Source organism: Coregonus clupeaformis, chromosome 16, assembly GCF_020615455.1.
Source record: "Coregonus clupeaformis isolate EN_2021a chromosome 16, ASM2061545v1, whole genome shotgun sequence".
Taxonomy (NCBI): Eukaryota; Metazoa; Chordata; class Actinopteri; order Salmoniformes; family Salmonidae; genus Coregonus; species Coregonus clupeaformis.
Window position 1 is genome coordinate 42,896,681 of NC_059207.1, and position 17,119 is coordinate 42,913,799.

At 46.2% G+C, this 17,119-nt stretch overlaps 1 protein-coding gene across 2 annotated transcripts; it reads left to right on the forward strand.

Annotated features, from left to right (window-relative positions):
* Positions 1–1,229: 1,229 nt before the first annotated feature.
* LOC121584113 (keratin, type I cytoskeletal 18-like) lies at positions 1,230–15,843 on the forward strand. Of its 2 annotated transcripts, none has more exons than XM_041899944.2 (9): positions 1,230–1,351; positions 2,617–3,036; positions 3,325–3,407; positions 4,069–4,225; positions 5,173–5,337; positions 10,592–10,717; positions 11,729–11,946; positions 14,914–14,939; positions 15,086–15,843. In XM_041899944.2, the coding sequence occupies exons 2-9, from the start codon at positions 2,629–2,631 to the stop codon at positions 15,199–15,201; spliced, it is 1,299 nt and encodes a 432-aa protein (XP_041755878.1). In that variant the 5' UTR covers positions 1,230–1,351; positions 2,617–2,628; the 3' UTR covers positions 15,202–15,843. The 2 variants fall into 2 exon arrangements, with proteins under 2 accessions (XP_041755878.1, XP_041755877.1); XM_041899943.2 differs by having other exon boundaries at positions 1,231–1,351; positions 2,612–3,036.
* Positions 15,844–17,119: the final 1,276 nt, after the last annotated feature.

The window sequence follows — 17,119 nt, forward strand, 5'->3', positions numbered from 1 at the left end:
TATTTATTGCTAATGACTTTGGATTTCCTCATGTGGTCAGGGTCCTAGTATGTCAATATGAATGAGGTCAATTTTAGTATCTGATGGAGGTGATGATGTTTCCCCCATGGAACCATTTAAAACTGATTCTTCCCCAGTTTGACTCAAAAAGAACCTCTCTTTCATTGTTTAATGTTGATGTTTGCAACGCCAGGGTTGTGGGTTTGATTCCCACGGGGGGGGGGGGCAGTATAAAAAAAATATATATATATAAAAAAATAATAATAATAATGTATTCACTAACTGTAAGTCGCTCTGGATAAGAGCGTCTGCTAAATGACTAAAATGTAAATGTAATGTTGTTCAATCTGACAGTGTTTAGATATCAACGATGAGGACTGCACGAAGGCACAGATAGACATTACTGAAACCTACACTTGCAATGCAAAGGTATGGCTGTGTTTTTAGGCCATGGGTAGCATTTCTCAGGGGTTTTTCCTTTCTTCCCTTTCTCATTCTCCCTCCATTGTCCCAGCTTCCTCCCTTCCTCCCTTCCTCCCTGCTCTCCCCAGCCCCTCGGCCCTCAGCCCATCCTCAGATGGAACAGTTGTATCCAGTTACCCTGTATTGTGCTGCAGCTAAATGGGATCCCTGTCCAGTGTGAGTGTGAGAGAGTGTGTATGTGTGTGCGTGTGCATGTGTGCATGTGTGTGTGTGCATGCGTGTGTGCTGGCCTAGCTAAACTCTCCATTGTATCTAATCAGGTCAGACAGGACAGTGCCTTTAAAGAGGATGCTGTTACTGTACTGAGGTTGGAAGCATGACAGGCAGTGCTGCTGATCCGGTGTGAACACCACACTGTAGAAACTGTCTGTGTGACTCCTCAGTTTGCCCTAGCATAATTAGTATATCACTGATGTGCTAGTATTGATTTTTTTGTATAATCTTTGTCTAATTAATATACGTCTATTGTATTATATATTTGTGTCATACTTGTTCAGTTGATGGTGTATCATTGCGATTATGGGATTTTTTGTTAGCCTCCATTTTTGTCAATTGGTGAAGGAGCTGAGAACTAAGAGATAAGGGATTTTACAATATTTAATGATGAGATAAGTTCTCTATCATGACAAGACTTCATATTTTGTACCAACTCTAGGGTGTCACATTGCACTCTACTAGTGGATCCTTTTGATTGGATACATCCATGATGGCTCCGCCCAATCCACAGATATTCTGAGCAAGTCCCTCGCCCCCTTCAGTGACACAGCCCAGCTCACCTGAGGATTCTCATATAGCCAAAACAGTCACCTGTACCATCAGGGTCAGATCCCATCACACTTTCAGGACCAACTTCAGCACACATACACATGTAAGTACTTTTTTCTTTGAAGTTCTTCTTTATTTTCCAAAAGTTTGTAAATAGATAATGATTATGTATGTTGAATTGATTACTGTTATGTGACCTGAAATTGAAAGTTAACAGGCTTTCTAGTGTTTGGTAAGCAAGTTTTTCTTTGCATTTTCTTTGTTAAAACACAGTGTAGGTCTGAAGCAGTGACATCTAGATGCAAAACTAATTTGTCTTGTGCAAAGAGATGGAGACTTAAGCTTCATGGATATTGGATAAGTGGATGATTTTGGATGATTTCAAACATACTGTATTGTTCACTAAAGCAATATTGACTGAGAGTTTATTGTACACCATGAACACTGACATGAGCAAAGGCTATTGTTTAATGTACACAATCAGATCCGAATATTATGAGTTTAGGTCTGAGCTCTGTGTGCTTTATGTTTCTATAATGATACAACACTGCATTTACACAGTGGTGTAAAGTACTTAAGTAAAAATACTTTAAAGTACTACTTAAGTAGTTTCTTGGGGTATCTGTACTTTACTTTACTATTTATATTTTTGACAACTTTTACTTTTACTTCACTACATTCCTAAAGAAAATAATGTACTTTTTACTCCATACATTTTCCCTGACACCCAAAATTACTCATTATATTTTGAATGCTTAGCAGGACATAAAATGGTCCAATTCACACACTTATCAAGAGAACATGTGGTCATCCTTACTGCCTCTGATTTGGCGGAGCACAAATGCATAATTTGTAAATTATGTTGGAGTGTGCCCCTGACTATCCATAAATGTTAAAAACAAGAAAATGGTGCCGTCTGCTTTGCTTAATATAAGGAATTTGAAATGATTTATACTTTTACTTTTACTTTTGATACTTAAGTATAATTGAGCAATTACATTTACTTTTGATACTTAAGTATATTTAAAACCAAAAACTTTTAGACTTTTACTCAAGTAGTATTTTACTGGGTGACATTTTCTATTAAGGTATCTTTACTTTTACTCAAGTATGACAATTGGGTACTTTTTTCACCACTGCATTTACAGTGGGTGTGTAGTCCAGCTGCTATATGATTACAGACTACATAATAGTTCAAACAGTGTGTTTTAGTCCTCCTCTACTCTGGTTAGTAGTGTGGTTAAGGTTATGGTTAGTTTTTTAATCAGATTTTTAGGAGAGAAATTGAATAACTTTTGCCTTTGCAGCTTGGCCAGTTAGTGACAACTGACAACACTCTACTCTCTCCACTTCTCTGCCCCAGCGCAGCAGAAACGCACCATGTCCTCCACCTTCTCCATGCGCAGCTACTCAGCCCGCCAGCCATCCTTCTCCAGCATGTCTCTGAGAGACAGCAGTGGTAGTGGTGGCAGGAGCCGTTCCAAGGCCCCTGTCTCCTCCCTGTCCTCTGCCAGCACCCTGTCCCTCTCCCGCTCCCTCTCCATGGGCAATGGGCTCAATGTCCTGGGCACCCTCTCTTCCCTGAATGGCATGGGTGTGGGCGCCAGCGACAAGGAGACCATGCAGGGCCTGAACGACCGGCTGTCCAACTACCTGGACAAGGTGCGCTCCCTGGAGCGATCCAACGCTGAGCTGGAGCTCAAGATCAAACAACTGATGCTGGAGCGGACACCTAAAGGTCATGATATCGAGGGCATGATAGCCCAGGCTCACGCCATTGGACAGGAGGTCAGTGCCCACCTGGCCGTAATGATAAATATGATATGTAATCAGCCAGTCAGTAATTGTGTACCACTATAGGTTACAATACCTGGGTACCCTTATTGTTTACATTTGTGTAGGCCTATTCCACAAACGTCTCCTGTATGTGCCCTGCCGTGCTCCTCAACTTTGTTCTTTCACTAGTACATCAGATCCGACTGCTGTCCTGCGATGGGACACTTACAGATGTGTATCTATGTGCTTTAGTGTCTAACTTTAAAGTAAATGTGTTCCTTCCTTCCTGCTACTTCTCAGGTGAGAAAGAAGATCCTGGAGAATGCTCGCATCATGCTGGAGATTGATAACGCCAAGCTGGCCGCCGATGACTTCAGGGTTAAGTGAGTGCCAACCATAGAATTAGGAATTAGAATACTAGAATGGACATGAACCTTCTTATGATGGGATAAAGGTCAGACATTTTGGTCAGGGAGTTGGTCAACCATGGTTTGCCAGTGTTTTCACCCCATTCCGGGAAACTTTTAGGTTTATGACATAGCCCCTCTCGTAATTTAATAAGACCTCTATGGTGCCAACACAGAGGGGCTTTTCTTTTACCTGTCGGGCTGTGAGATTCACATGGGAGCGCTAGACTACGTTGCACTTTGGATAAATGACCTCTCTGTCAGGCTGAGAAATAAGAGCCTGCTCCCACGGTACTCACAGACTGAAAGGAGGTCATCAGTTAGTACTGGCCATGATAGATAGATAGGGTCAAGGAGACATCATCCATTTCAGAGGTATCTGCGGTTGGCAAGGTGAAGCACAAATCAAGAGGCGCCAGAGTTCAGTCTGTGTCAAGGTCCCTATGTATTCACAATGTACTGATGGCATGTTGGAATGCAGCAGAGCTCACAGTATGTGTAGATGTATCTGCTGACCGAGGTATGGTTACGTGTGTGTGTGTGTGTTTACCTGCGTGCATGTGTGTGCATACCGGCGTGTGTACCTGTGTGTGTCCATGTCTGTGTGCTATGCCTCTGTTACCATCCATCTGTGTAGATGGGAGGCTGAGGCCACACTGTGCCAGTCTGTAGAGAGGGACTGTCTGGCTCTCAGGAGGGCCAAGTCAGACCATGACCAGATCATAGCCACCCTGAGAGGAGACCTGGACAGCCTGAAGGAGGAGCTCTACTTCCTCAAGAAGAATCACGATGAGGTGAGAGCTCCGCTGCATGGGTCAAAGGTCAAAACCGGCCTAGCTATTACTGATGAGTAATTACACATCAACCTAATCACTTCACGCGTTGTCAAACAGTTTTTGGTTCTGTGGAGGGTTGTTCCAGGAAACTGAGTTTTATTCCGGATTGTCCCAGTGCACATACTCTTAAATATGAATTACATCCTCAAAAAAACATGAGGATTCATATGATATCCTTAAGGCATCTTGTTTTACTTAGAAAAATGTTTATTATTTGAGACAAATGGTGCTTCTTGGTACATGGGTAATTGTGTTCAAATTTATAAAGTATTCCCATTTGGTACGCGAGTACAGTTTTGTTCCCATGCATGTTGAATGTCACTGAAATATAATCATGTGTAGAATGACCACACCCTGTACTATGTGTAGTCTTTGAGTCTGTTGATACCATGATCATACAGACTACTGTACACACACACACACACACACACACACACACACACACATCATTACGCAAGCTCCACTAGCCACAGGGAGTGTGTGTGTTTAGACAGCCAGGATGTGGCCAACTACACAGGCTCCCTAGTAGAAATAATATCTCCCACACACAATATTACCTCTGAATAATTAATAATAATTATAAATAATTTGTTGGGTGCTTATATTTGTCCTATTAACAGACAGTAGTACCTTTTTAAGACAGCTCACCTGGCTGCCTCCCCATAGAACCAGCAACAACACACTGACGTCAACTGCCAGCTGACATCTGGGAGTTAGTGTGTAGACATTGATTAGGACCTATCAGTATCAGCCATTACAGTTTTCCATTTCCAGGCCCACTGAATGTGTTTGTCTCTCTCCATCAGGGTTGGGGTCAATTCTATTCCAATTCTAATTCCAGTTTACTTCCTGAGGTGACTGAATTGAAATGGAGTTGACCCCAACTATGGTCTCTGTCCCTGTAGGAGATGGGCTCCATGAAGGCCCGTATGGCCAACGAGCAGGTGAATGTGGAGGTGGATGCAGCCCAGGGCCCAGACCTTGGGGCCATAATGGCTGAGCTGAGGAGCCAGTATGAGGGCATCGCACGTAAGAACAAGGAGGACTCAGAGACCTGGTACCTTAAGAAGGTCAGTGAGACATCTGACATGGTAATGATGAAGATCTCAGATGAGCTCAGTAGGAAGTCACTGTTGAGACATACAGTGGGGAAAAAAAGTATTTAGTCAGCTACCAATTGTGCAAGTTCTCCCACTTAAAAAGATGAGAGAGGCCTGTAATTTTCATCATAGGTAGACGTCAACTATGACAGACAAATTTAGAAAAAAAAATCCAGAAAATCACATTGTAGGATTTTTAATGAATTTATTTGCAAATTATGGTGGAAAATATGTATTTGGTCACCTACAAACAAGCAAGATTTCTGGCTCTCACAGACCTGTAACTTCTTCTTTAAGAGGCTCCTCTGTCCTCCACTCGTTACCTGTATTAATGGCACCTGTTTGAACTTGTTATCAGTATAAAAGACACCTGTCCACAACCTCAAACAGTCACACTCCAAACTCCACTATGGCCAAGACCAAAGAGCTGTCAAAGGACACCAGAAACAAAATTGTAGACCTGTACCAGGCTGGGAAGACTGAATCTGCAATAGGTAAGCAGCTTGGTTTGAAGAAATCAACTGTGGGAGCAATTATTAGGAAATGGAAGACATACAAGACCACTGATAATCTCCCTCGATCTGGGGCTCCACGCAAGATCTCACCCCGTGGGGTCAAAATGATCACAAGAACGGTGAGCAAAATCCCAGAACCACACGGGGGGACCTAGTGAATGACCTGCAGAGAGCTGGGACCAAAGTAACAAAGCCTACCATCAGTAACACACTACGCCGCCAGGGACTCAAATCCTGCAGTGCCAGATGTGTCCCCCTGCTTAAGCCAGTACATGTCCAGGCCCGTCTGAAGTTTGCTAGAGTGCATTTGGATGATCCAGAAGAGGATTGGGAGAATGTCAGATGAAACCAAAATAGAACTTTTTGGTAAAAACTCAACTCGTCGTGTTTGGAGGACAAAGAATGCTGAGTTGCATCCAAAGAACACCATACCTACTGTGAAGCATGGGGGTGGAAACATCATGCTTTGGGGCTGTTTTTCTGCAAAGGGACCAGGACGACTGATCCGTGTAAAGGAAAGAATGAATGGGGCTGTCAAGGTTGAGTGTAGATGTGGTGTGGAATCAAGCGCAGGACACACAGAGGCTTCGTACTAACGTCTTTAGTGAAGACAAAAAGAACAAGCCAAACACGGCTAAATACAACCTGGCAGGCAAGCGAACTTTACGCACACCGGTATAGTACAAACAAAAGGCACACACTGTGCGGAACTCTCTACAAAAACAATACAGAGAGATAAACGAACTAGCATCCCAAAATGACAACGAACAATTACACACAACACATGACAAAACCCAAGAGAACTTATAGGACGCATAATTAACACTAACAAGGAACAGGTGTAACAAAACAGACAAAACCAAACAAACATCGAAACATAGAACGGTGGCAGCTAGTACTCCGGAGACGACGACCGCCGAAGCCTGCCCGAACAAGGAGAAGGAGCAGCCTCGGCCGAAACCGTGACAGTACCCCCCCCTTGACGCGCGGCTCAAGCCGTGCGCCGACCCCGGCCTCAAGGACGACCAGGAAGACGCGGAGCAGGGCGCGTGGGATGACCACGATGGAACTCGGTCAGAAGAGACGGTTCTAGGATGTCCCTCCTCGGCACCCAGCACCGCTCCTCCGGGCCGTACCCCTCCCACTCCACGAGATATTGGAGACCCCCCATCCGGCGTCTCGAATCCAGGATGGACCGAACAGTGTACGCCGGAGTCCCCTCGATGTCCAGCGGGGGCGGAGGAGTCTCTTCTATCTCATAGTCCTGTAGTGGACCAGCTACCACCGGCCTGAGGAGAGACACATGGAACGAGGGGTTAATATTATTGTAATCAATTGGCAGTTGTAACCTGTAACACACCTCGTTCAATCTCCTCAGGACTTTAAAAGGCCCCACAAACCGCCGACCCAGCTTCCGGCAGGGCAGGCGGAGGGGCAGGTTTCTGGTCGAGAGCCAGACTCGATCTCCCGGTGTGTACACCGGCCCCTCACTGTGGTGGAGATCGGCGCTCGTTTTATGTCGACGGATGGCCCGCTGCAGATGGACGTGTGCAGCGTTCCACATCTCCTCCGAGCGCCGCACCCACTCATCCACCGCAGGGGCCTCGATCTGGCTCTGATGCCAAGGTGCCAGAGCCGGCTGGTACCCTAACACACACTGGAAAGGAGTTAGTTTAGTGGAGGAGTGGCGGAGAGAGTTCTGTGCCATCTCGGCCCAGGGAACATACCTCGCCCACTCCTCCGGCCGGCCCTGGCAATACGACCTCAGAAACCTACCCACATCCTGGTTTACACGTTCGACCTGCCCATTGCTCTCCGGGTGGTAACACGAGGTAAGGCTCACCGAAACCCCCAAACGCTCCATGAACGCTCTCCAGACTCTGGAGGTAAACTGGGGGCCTCGATCAGACACTATATCCTCGGGTACCCCGTAATGCCGGAAGACGTGGGTGAATAGTGCCTCAGCGGTCTGTAGGGCAGTAGGAAGACCCAGCATGTGGTATTCCCCTGTGAGGGGGGAAGGTCTGTAACAAAATCCACCGAGAGGTGAGACCAGGGTCGTTGTGGAACGGGCAGGAGTTGTAACTTACCCCTGGGCAAGTGTCTGGGCGCCTTACACTGGGCACACACCGAGCAGGAGGAGACATAAACCCTCACATCCCTGGCTAACGTTGGCCACCAGTACTTTGTGCTAAGGCAGTGCACTGTCCGGCCAATACCTGGATGCCCAGAGGAGGGTGACGTGTGAGCCCAATAAATGAGTCGATCCCGAACCTCGAGCGGAACGTACGTCCGACCCACCGGACACTGTGGAGGGCTAGGGTCGGTGCGTAACGCCCGCTCGATCTCCGTATCGACCTCCCACACCACCGGTGCCACCAGACAAGACTTCGGTAGTATGGGAGTGGGCTCAACAGACCTCTCCTCTGTGTCATACCGCCGAGACAGGGCGTCTGCCTTTCCGTTCTGGGACCCAGGGATGTAAGTGATCTTAAACACGAACCGGGCTAGAAACATAGTCCACCGAGCCTGGCGAGGATTTAGTCTCCTAGCTGCCCGAATGTATTCCAGGTTACGGTGGTCAGTCAAAATGAGAAAAGGGTGTTGAGCCCCCTCAAGCCAATGCCTCCACACCTTTAGGGCCTGTACCACGGCTAACAGCTCCCTGTCCCCTACGTCATAATTTCGCTCCGCCGGACTGAGCTTTTTCGAGTAAAAAGCACAGGGGCGGAGTTTAGGTGGTGTGCCGGACCGTTGCGAGAGAACGGCCCCGATACCAGCTTCTGACGCGTCCACCTCCACTTTGAATGGTAAAGCGGGATCCGGATGCGCCAGCACCGGAGCCGAAGTAAACAGGTCCTTCAGTCTCCCAAAAGTCCTACCTGACCGGTCGCTCCTACCAAGTGGCGTGGCGAGAAGCTGTCTCCGCACCACGTGCTCTCACCACTGGTGTCCCCCAGGGCTCAGTTCTAGGCCCTCTCCTATTCTCGCTATACACCAAGTCACTTGGCTCTGTCATATCATCACATGGCCTCTCCTATCATTGCTATGCTGACGACACACAACTAATCTTCTCCTTTCCCCCTTCTGATAACCAGGTGGCGAATCGCATCTCTGCATGTCTGGCAGACATATCAGTATGGATGACGGATCACCACCTCAAGCTGAACCTCGGCAAGACGGAGCTGCTCTTCCTCCCGGGGAAGGACTGCCCGTTCCATGATCTCGCCATCACGGTTGACAACTCTGTTGTGTCCTCCTCCCAGAGTGCGAAGAGCCTTGGCGTGACCCTGGACAACACCCTGTCGTTCTCCGCTAACATCAAGGCGGTGACCCGATCCTGTAGGTTCATGCTCTACAACATTCGGAGAGTACGACCCTGCCTTACACAGGAAGCGGCACAGGTCCTAATCCAGGCACTTGTCATCTCCCGTCTGGATTACTGCAACTCGCTGTTGGCTGGCCTCCCTGCCTGTGCCATTAAACCCCTACAACTCATCCAGAATGCCGCAGCCCGTCTGGTGTTCAACCTTCCCAAGTTCTCTCACGTCACCCCGCTCCTCCGCACACTCCACTGGCTTCCAGTTGAAGCTCGCATCTGCTACAAGACCATGGTGCTTGCCTACGGAGCTGTGAGGGGAACGGCTCCTCCGTACCTTCAGGCTCTGATCAGTCCCTACACCCAAACGAGGGCACTGCGTTCATCCACCTCTGGCCTGCTGGCTCCCCTACCTCTGCAGAAGCATAGTTCCCGCTCAGCCCAGTCAAAACTGTTCGCTGCTCTGGCACCCCAATGGTGGAACAAGCTCCCTCACGACGCCAGGACAGCGGAGTCACTCACCACCTTCCGGAGACATTTGAAACCCCACCTCTTTAAGGAATACCTGGGATAGGATAAAGTAAACAGACAAAACCAAACAAACATCGAAACATAGAACGGTGGCAGCTAGTACTCCGGAGACGACGACCGCCGAAGCCTGCCCGAACAAGGAGAAGGAGCAGCCTCGGCCGAAACCGTGACAGGGGCCATGTATCGTGAGATTTTGAGTGAAAACCTCCTTCCATCAGCAAGGGCATTGAAGATGAAACGTGGCTGGGTCTTTCAGCATGACAATGATCCCAAACACACCGCACGGGCAACGAAGGAGTGGCTTCATAAGAAGCATTTCAAGGTCCTGGAGTGGCCTAGCCAGTCTTCAGATCTCAACCCCATAGAAAATCTTTGGAGGGAGTTGAAAGTCCATGTTGCCCAGCGACAGCCCCAAAACATCACTGCTCTAGAGGAGATCTGCATGGAGGAATGGGCCAAAATACCAGCAACAGTGTGTGAAAACCTTGTGAAGACTTACAGAAAACGTTTAACCTGTGTCATTGCCAACAAAGGGTATATAACAAAGTATTGAGAAACTTTTGTTATTGACCAAATACTTATTTTCCACCATCATTTGCAAATAAATTCATTAAAAATCCTACAATGTGATTTTCTGGAAAAAAAAATCTCATTTTGTCTGTCATAGTTGACGTGTACCTATGATGAAAATTACAGGCCTCTCATCTTTTTAAGTGGGAGAACTTGCACAATTGGTGGCTGACTAAATACTTTTTTCCCCCACTGTATGTGTGTGTGCGCTTGTGTCTGCGTATGTGTGTACGTGTATGTGTGTGTGTGTGTGTGTGTGTGTGTGTGTGTACGTGTGTGTGTTTTGCAGCTGGAGTCAGTGCAGTCGGAGGTAAAGGAGAGCGGTGAGGTGCTACGCTGTGCTCAGAGCGAGCTCAGCGAGAGACGCCGCTTCCTACAGGCCCTGGAGGGGGAACTGGACAGTCTGCACAAACAGGTACTGCAGCTGTCCTTCAGCTGTCCAAATGCCCCCTTCTGTTGACACACGCCCCTTTCAGTCCAGACACACCCTCTTCAGTTGTATAGACACAGCCCCTTTCTGTCCAGACACACCCCCTTTCTGTCCAGACACACCCTTATCTGTCCCATACAATTTCCTCGGCCTCTACCAATGCTTTCTGCCTGATGAGAAGCAGGGTTGGGGTCAATTCATTCTGGATTTTGAGGATACAGAATCCCTGGGCATCATTGTAAAATGAACCCTGTGGGAGACACATGAAAACACTCCTCAAATAGATTGAGTCATCCTCTCTTAGTGTGTTGCTTCACACCTGCATCTGCTTTGCCATTACAAAGCAACAGTGCTACAGTGCACACAGTGAATATCCTCTGCTCTCCTGAGAGAATGGAGGTGAATGGAGGACGATTCATCAATGTGTCAGGACCCAGACAGAGCCAGACAAGTCAAGGTCATGTCTGTGGCACTGTCAGTGACATGTGAGGGCTACTTCCTGCAGTAGCTCCAGATCTACATAGAGTAGGCGCTGCTTTAGAAAACAGATAATGTGTGTTTGTTCAACCTGATAAACAACATACTGTATCTATAAGCTGAAGAATGATGAGTGATGATAACACTCCCTGGTCTCACTGGTCAATTGGTGAGGTTTGACAGATGGTAAATTGATGAGCCAGGTGTTAAAGTCGAGAGCCATAGATAGACTCTGTGTAGTTCTACTCTGGAGCGTATAGCATGACTGCTGTGTATAATATTAGTGCGCTAGCTTGAAAAGCGATGAGCTAGTGTGTAGCAAGCTACAACAATTTGGCAGCCATGTTTTTGTATAACATAAGCATTACAATGATGAGCGGTGTAGTGGTAAGACACTATTACATTTCTAGCATGTCTGAGTATAACATTAGCATCTTAGCTTAGCGACGATCCCAACGTCTAGCTAAACACAGTAGGCTAATTTAGCTGCCCTGGCCTGTCCTGTCTGTGCCCATGCAGGTGGGTGTGTTGGAGGGGAACCTGAGAGAGACTGGCCATAAGTATGCTCTGGAGATGGACAGTCTGCAAGCCACGCTGTCTCAGCTGGAGGAGGAGCTGTCCCAGCTGCGTCTGGACATGCAGCGCAACAAGACAGATTATGAACAGCTGCTCCGCATCAAACAGAACCTGGAGCTGGAGATCGCCACCTACAGGAGACTGCTGGAGGGAGAGGAAGTGTGAGTCCCTTTATTTATTTTAAATAATTGTATTCATTTTTTAAGCTCAGATTTACACAGACTTCATAATTAGTATGAAGATTGACATTGCCTAACCTTCCCTTACTGACATTCCCTCAGACTTTAACATAAATACAGTAAGATACTGGGGTAGGATTATGCTTTTTGGTATGAGTTATTTGGGATTATAAACTGGGTGGTTCGAACCCTTAATGCTGATTGGCTGACAGCCGTGGTATATCAGACCGTATACCACGGGTATGACAAAACACTTATTTTTACTGCTCTAATTATTGGTAAGCAGTTTATAATAGCAAAAAGGCACCTCGGTGGTTTGTGACATATGGCCAATATACCACGGCTAAGGGCTGTGTCCAGGCACTCCGCGTTGCGACGTGCATAAGAAAAGCCCTTCAGGCCTTATTGCTTAAATAAGCCTGAGCCTTGGTGAACTGACGTCTAATTCAGACAAGACTGTAAATGAGACAAGAGCCTGGTGACAATGCTACCACTGTATGTGTGACTTGGCTTAATTCCTTCATATGTACACTGAACAAAAATAAATGCAGCATGTAAAGGTTCCATGTTTCATGAGCTGAAATAAAGGATCCCAGAAATGTTCCATATGCACAAAAAGCTTATTTGTCTCAAATTCTGTGCACAAATTTGTTTACATCCCTGTTAGTGAGCATTTTTCCTTTGCCATGATAATCCATCCACCTGACAGGTGAGGCATATCAAAAAGCTGATTAAACAGCATGATCATTACAAATCAAATCAAATCAAATCAAATTGTATTGGTCACATGCGCCGAATACAAAAGGTGCAGACATTACAGTGAAATGCTTACTTACAGCCCTTAACCAACAGTGCATTTATTTTTAACAAAAAAAGTAAAAATAAAACAACAACAAAAAAAGTGTTGAGAAAAAAAAGAGCAGAAGTAAAATAAAATAACAGTAGGGAGGCTATATATACAGGGGGTACCGTTGCAGAGGTCAATGTGCGGGGGCACCGGCTAGTTGAGGTAGTTGAGGTAATATGTACATGTGGGTAGAGTTAAAGTGACTATGCATAAATAATTAACAGAGTAGCAGCAGCGTAAAAAGGATGGGGTGGGGGGCAGTGCAAATAGTCCAGGTAGCCATGATTAGCTGTTCAGGAGTCTTATGGCTTGGGGGTAGAAGCTGTTGAGAAGTCTTTTGGACCTAGACTTGGCACTCCGGTACCGCTTGCCGTGCGGTAGCAGAGAGAACAGTCTATGACTAGGGTGGCTGGAGTCTTTGACAATTTTGAGGGCCTTCCTCTGACACCGCCTGGTATAGAGGTCCTGGATGGCAGGAAGCTTGGCCCCAGTGAAGTACTGGGCCGTACGCACTACCCTCTGTAGTGCCTTGCGGTCGGAGGCCAAGCAGTTGCCATATCAGGCGGTGATGCAACCAGTCAGGATGCTCTCGATGGTGCAGCTGTAGAATTTTTTGAGGATCTGAGGACCCATGCCAAATCTTTTCAGTCTCCTGAGGGGGAATAGGCTTTGTCGTGCCCTCTTCACGACTGTCTTGGTGTGTTTGGACCATGATAGTTCGTTGGTGATGTGGACACCAAGGAACTTGAAGCTCTCAACCTGTTCCACTACAGCCCCGTCGATGAGAATGGGGGCGTACACAGGTGCACCTTGTGCTGGGGACAATAAAAGGCCACTTTAAAATGTTTTGTCACACAACACAATGTCACAGATGTATCAAGTTTTGAGGGAGCATGCAATTGGCGTGCAATTGGCATGCTGACTGCAGGAATGTCCACCAGAGCTGTTGCCAGAAAATTGAATGTTAATTTCACTACCATAAGCCGCCTCCAACATCGTTGTAGAAAATGTGGCAGTACGTCCAACTGGCCTCACAACCGCAGACCACGTGTAAGGCGTCATGTGGGCGAGCAGTTTGCTGATGTCAACGTTGTGAACAGAGTGCCCCATGGTGGCGGTGGAGTTATGGTATGGGCAGGCATAAGCTACGGACAACGAACACAATTGCATTTTATCGATGGCAATTTGAATGCACAGAGATACCGTGACGAGATCCTGAGGCCCATTGTCATGCCATTCATCCGCCGCCATCACATTTACATTTACATCATTTAGCAGACACTCTTATCCAGAGCGACTTACAAATTGGTGCATTCAACTATACTCCTGAGTGGCGCAGTGGTCTAAGGCACTGCATCGCAGTGCTAACTGTGCCACTAGATCCTGGTTTGAATCCAGGCTCTGTCGCAGCCGGCTGCGACCGGGAGACTCATGGGCGGTGCACAATTGGCCCAGCGTCGTCCAGGGTAGGGGAGGGAATGGCTGGCAGGGATGTAGCTCAGTTGATAGAGCATGGCGTTTGCAACGCCAGGGTTGTGGGTTCGATTCCCACGGGGGGCCAGTATAAAAAAATATGTAATAATAATATAATAATATGCCATTTAGCAGACGCTTTTATCCAAAGCGACTTACAGTCATGTATTCACTAACTGTAAGTCGCTCTGGATAAGAGCGTCTGCTAAATGACTAAAATGTAAATGTAAAATGTAAATAATAGCCAGTGGGACAACCACTTTTTTTTTGGGGGGGAGAAGGATTAGTTTACATCACCTCATGTTTCAGCATGATAATGTCACAAGGATCTGTACACAATTCCTGGAAGCTGAAAATGTCCCAGTTCTTGCATGCAAATGGTCTGCAAATGGCCTGCAGGCAAATGGTGGTCACGCCCCTACCTTTTTTTAAAGGTATCTGTGGCCAACAGATGCATATCTGTATTCCCAGTCATGTGAAAATCATAGATTAGGGCCTAATGAATTTATATCAATTGAATTATTTCATTATATGAACTGTAAATCAGTAAATTCTTTGAAATTGTTACATGTTGCATTTCTATTTTTGTTCAGTATAAGTAAACTGTGTTTTATTGATTTGACTTTCAGGATCAAGGAAATGCCTCCTCCTAAAAGTAAGTACATTGTCAGATAATTTATTGTCTAAACTCTATCCCAGCCTTTAAAATCATGGCAGCCATTTTGTGCCACACACCAGCTATTACAGTGTACTAGTGCTGATTAGTGGAAACTGAAACTGTGGATCTGTTCTGTGTTACAGAGGAGCCCGAGGTGAGGACCAGGAAGATCGTCAAGGTGGTCACCCAGACCATGATCAACGGCAGGGTAGTGGATGAATCCAGCGAGGTGGAGCAGATCAAGGAGAGCAAGAAATGAGCTAATCAGCTTCATTCGTTTATATCTTCATTATCTTCATCATCATCACATACACAGAGCCTTGGCCCTCCACATTCTGGTTGGAAACACTTATTTGTGAAAGATTACTTTTTATCTACTAACAAGGACAGACTGAGTCGACTAAGGAGATGTCCATGACTAAGGAGATGTCTGACCACCAATCTCTGGACATGCAGTAACTGTAGACTAAAATGTGGAAAATGTGTGGGGTCAATGTGTAATCAAAATTGAGAATATATCATTTGGGGGTTTATTTGGGAAATAGTAAACAGTAGGCTAAGTGTGGACTAGAAGTGTGTATGTTATTATGTGAGCCGGAGGGCATGAGAGATCCCTTCAACATTGTACTTTACATTAAGTTTATGGCATGTAGTAACTTTGTAACTATACTGTACATTCACCAAAATGTAATTATCCCTATATTGTACCTGCAGATAAAGTGCCTAAAACAATGATTGTATTGTAATGAAAAGGAACTCTCTCTTAGCAGTAGTTACAAAGTAGAACCCCCCCTCCCAAAATAACAGAATCCCATGTTACCATATGGAATTGTATAAAATAGTATATACAGTGGGGGAAATAAGTATTTAGTCAGCCACCAATTGTGCAAGTTCTCCCACTTAAAAAGACGAGAGAGGCCTGTAATTTTCATCATAGGTTCACGTCAACTATGACAGACAAATTGAGATTTTTTTTCTCCAGAAAATCACATTGTAGGATTTTTCATGAATTTATTTGCAAATTATGGTGGAAAATAAGTATTTGGTCACCTACAAACAAGCAAGATTTCTGGCTCTCACAGACCTGTAACTTCTTCTTTAAGAGGCTCCTCTGTCCTCCACTCGTTACCTGTATTAATGGCACCTGTTTGAACTTGTTATCAGTATAAAATACACCTGTCCACAACCTCAAACAGTCACACTCCAAACTCCACTATGGCCAAGACCAAAGAGCTGTCAAAGGACACCAGAAACAAAATTGTAGACCTGTACCAGGCTGGGAAGACTGAATCTGCAATAGGTAAGCAGCTTGGTTTGAAGAAATCAACTGTGGGAGCAATTATTAGGAAATGGAAGACATACAAGACCACTGATAATCTCCCTCGATCTGGGGCTCCACGCAAGATCTCACCCCGTGGGGTCAAAATGATCACAAGAACGGTGAGCAAAAATCCCAAAACCACACGGGGGGACCTAGTGAATGACCTGCAGAGAGCTGGGACCAAATTAACAAAGCCTACCATCAGTAACACACTATGCCGCCAGGGACTCAAATCCTGCAGTGCCAGACGTGTCCCCCTGCTTAAGCCAGTACATGTCCAGGCCCATCTGAAGTTTGCTAGAGTGCATTTGGATGATCCAGAAGAGGATTGGGAGAATGTCATATGGTCAGATGAAACCAAAATAGAACTTTTTGGTAAAAACTCAACTCGTCGTGTTTGGAGGACAAAGAATGCTGAGTTGCATCCAAAGAACACCATACCTACTGTGAAGCATGGGGGGTGGAAACATCATGCTTTGGGGCTGTTTTTCTGCAAAGGGACCAGGACGACTGATCCGTGTAAAGGAAAGAATTAATGGGGCCATGTATCGTGAGATTTTGAGTGAAAACCTCCTTCCATCAGCAAGGGCATTGAAGATGAAACGTGGCTGGGTCTTTCAGCATGACAATGATCCCAAACACACCGCCCGGGCAACGAAGGAGTGGCTTCGTAAGAAGCATTTCAAGGTCCTGGAGTGGCCTAGCCAGTCTCCAGATCTCAACCCCATAGAAAATCTTTGGAGGGAGTTGAAAGTCCGTGTTGCCCAGCGACAGCCCCAAAACATCACTGCTCTAGAGGAGATCTGCATGGAGGAATGGGCCAAAATACCAGCAACAGTGTGTGAAAACCTTGTGA